At 67.1% G+C, this 1375-nt stretch overlaps 2 protein-coding genes across 2 annotated transcripts; one reads left to right on the top strand and one right to left on the bottom strand.

The window, feature by feature from the left end:
- Positions 1 to 24: 24 nt before the first annotated feature.
- EMIHUDRAFT_258105 (hypothetical protein) lies at positions 25 to 508 on the bottom strand (the record flags this gene model as incomplete). The annotated part of the gene is made up of 2 exons (XM_005761277.1): positions 25 to 193; positions 320 to 508. Coding segments are annotated over 2 exons (358 nt in total), but the record flags the coding sequence as incomplete, so codon positions are not given.
- A 143-nt stretch (positions 509 to 651) lies between these two features.
- EMIHUDRAFT_124917 (hypothetical protein) lies at positions 652 to 1341 on the top strand (the record flags this gene model as incomplete). Its single annotated transcript, XM_005761276.1, has 1 exon — positions 652 to 1341. A coding segment is annotated over one exon (690 nt), but the record flags the coding sequence as incomplete, so codon positions are not given.
- Positions 1342 to 1375: the final 34 nt, after the last annotated feature.

The following is a 1375-nucleotide window of genomic DNA, read 5'->3' as shown; positions in this document are numbered from 1 at the left end:
AAGCAAGAGCGAGAAGGCTGAGACGGCCCCAACAAAAGAAAGAGGTGGACTGCCGCGCGCCTGCTGTCATCCGCAGGAAAGGCTCCGGCGCGCCGATACAGGAGAGGACAGCCTGCTGGACGTAAGCCTGCACGGGCGGGTGCAGCTCGTCCCACCGCTCGCGCACGTTGTTCTTGAGCACCAGCCCGGCCATCTGAGAGAGCGGGGCAGTGGGCAGGAGCGGTGGAAACGGTGGCAGGCAGGTGACGGTGGCAGGGGCGACGGCGGTGGCGAAGGCGGTGGCGACGCTTGCAAATGTGGGACGGCTCGCCTGCCGCACAGCGCCTTGCTGGTCGGCGCGGTGAGCAAAGATGTGCGCAAGGTAGTTGTTGAAGTCCGGGACACATGCGTTGAAGGAGGCGAGGCGCTGCTGAATGGCGCGGTGCGTCTCGTTCGACGCCGACTGGCTCGACGCGAGCAGCTGCAGCACCTCGGCGAGACCAGCCTGGTCAGGCTGCCACTCAGACATACGCGCTCGCCGCGCCTCCCACGCTAGCAGGTTCACGGGCGAGCAGAAGAATTTTACGATGCGTACAGGAAGAATTTTAACAAAAAAGAAAGGCAGCTTCGATTGCCACACAGACATCGGTGCTTGAACGGCGCTTCACTTGAATGGCGTTCGCTTCGGCCGGCCTGCCGCCGCCGGCGCTCAACGCTGCCGCTGCCGAGGGCGCGGCGCGCGGCCGCGACGGCGCGCAAGAGGCCGATGATGGCCAGAGACTCGGCGTGAAGCGCCGCCTCGACGGCGAGCTCGCGAGCGCGCGCGTCAACGACGACGACGCCAAAGAAGGCGACACCATTATGGTGGACGCCGCACAGATGGCCGCTGCGGCGGCCGCCGGCACCGACCGCGGCACGAAGCGCCTGCTGCACGTCGCGCTCGCGGCGCGCGACGGCTCGCACATCCCGGACATCCAGAACACGACGGCGCTCGTCACCGAGATTCGACAGCTTCTGAGGAAGACGCCAGGCTGCGAGGCGCAGCCGGCGAGCGCGATCAGCGTGCCCGTCATCGGCACGTCGCGCGCCATCTGCGTCGCCTTCAGCGGCGAGAGCGAGGCACGTGCCTTCCTCGAGCAGTACGCCGGCGGTGGCGTCCTACAGCTCCCAGCGCCAGACAACATCACCATCACCTTCGCCGCTCTCGACGCCACCGTGTGGGGCAAGCAGGCGGAGGCGCGCGAGACCCAGGCGACCATCGACTCCGACGGCCTCCTCGCCATACGCACGCGCGGCGCCATCAACACCGCGGCCCAGATCGAGCACTTCGCCCCCCTCTTGGAGAAGCACTTCGGCAACGTGGTCTCCATCCAGGAGGGATACCACTCCTTCCTCG

The sequence above is a fragment of the Emiliania huxleyi genome (genome assembly GCF_000372725.1).
Source record: "Emiliania huxleyi CCMP1516 unplaced genomic scaffold EMIHUscaffold_7155, whole genome shotgun sequence".
Lineage (NCBI taxonomy): Eukaryota > Haptophyta > Isochrysidales > Noelaerhabdaceae > Emiliania > Emiliania huxleyi.
Note: the sequence above shows the minus strand (reverse complement) of the source record. Positions and strands in the feature narration are given on the sequence as shown.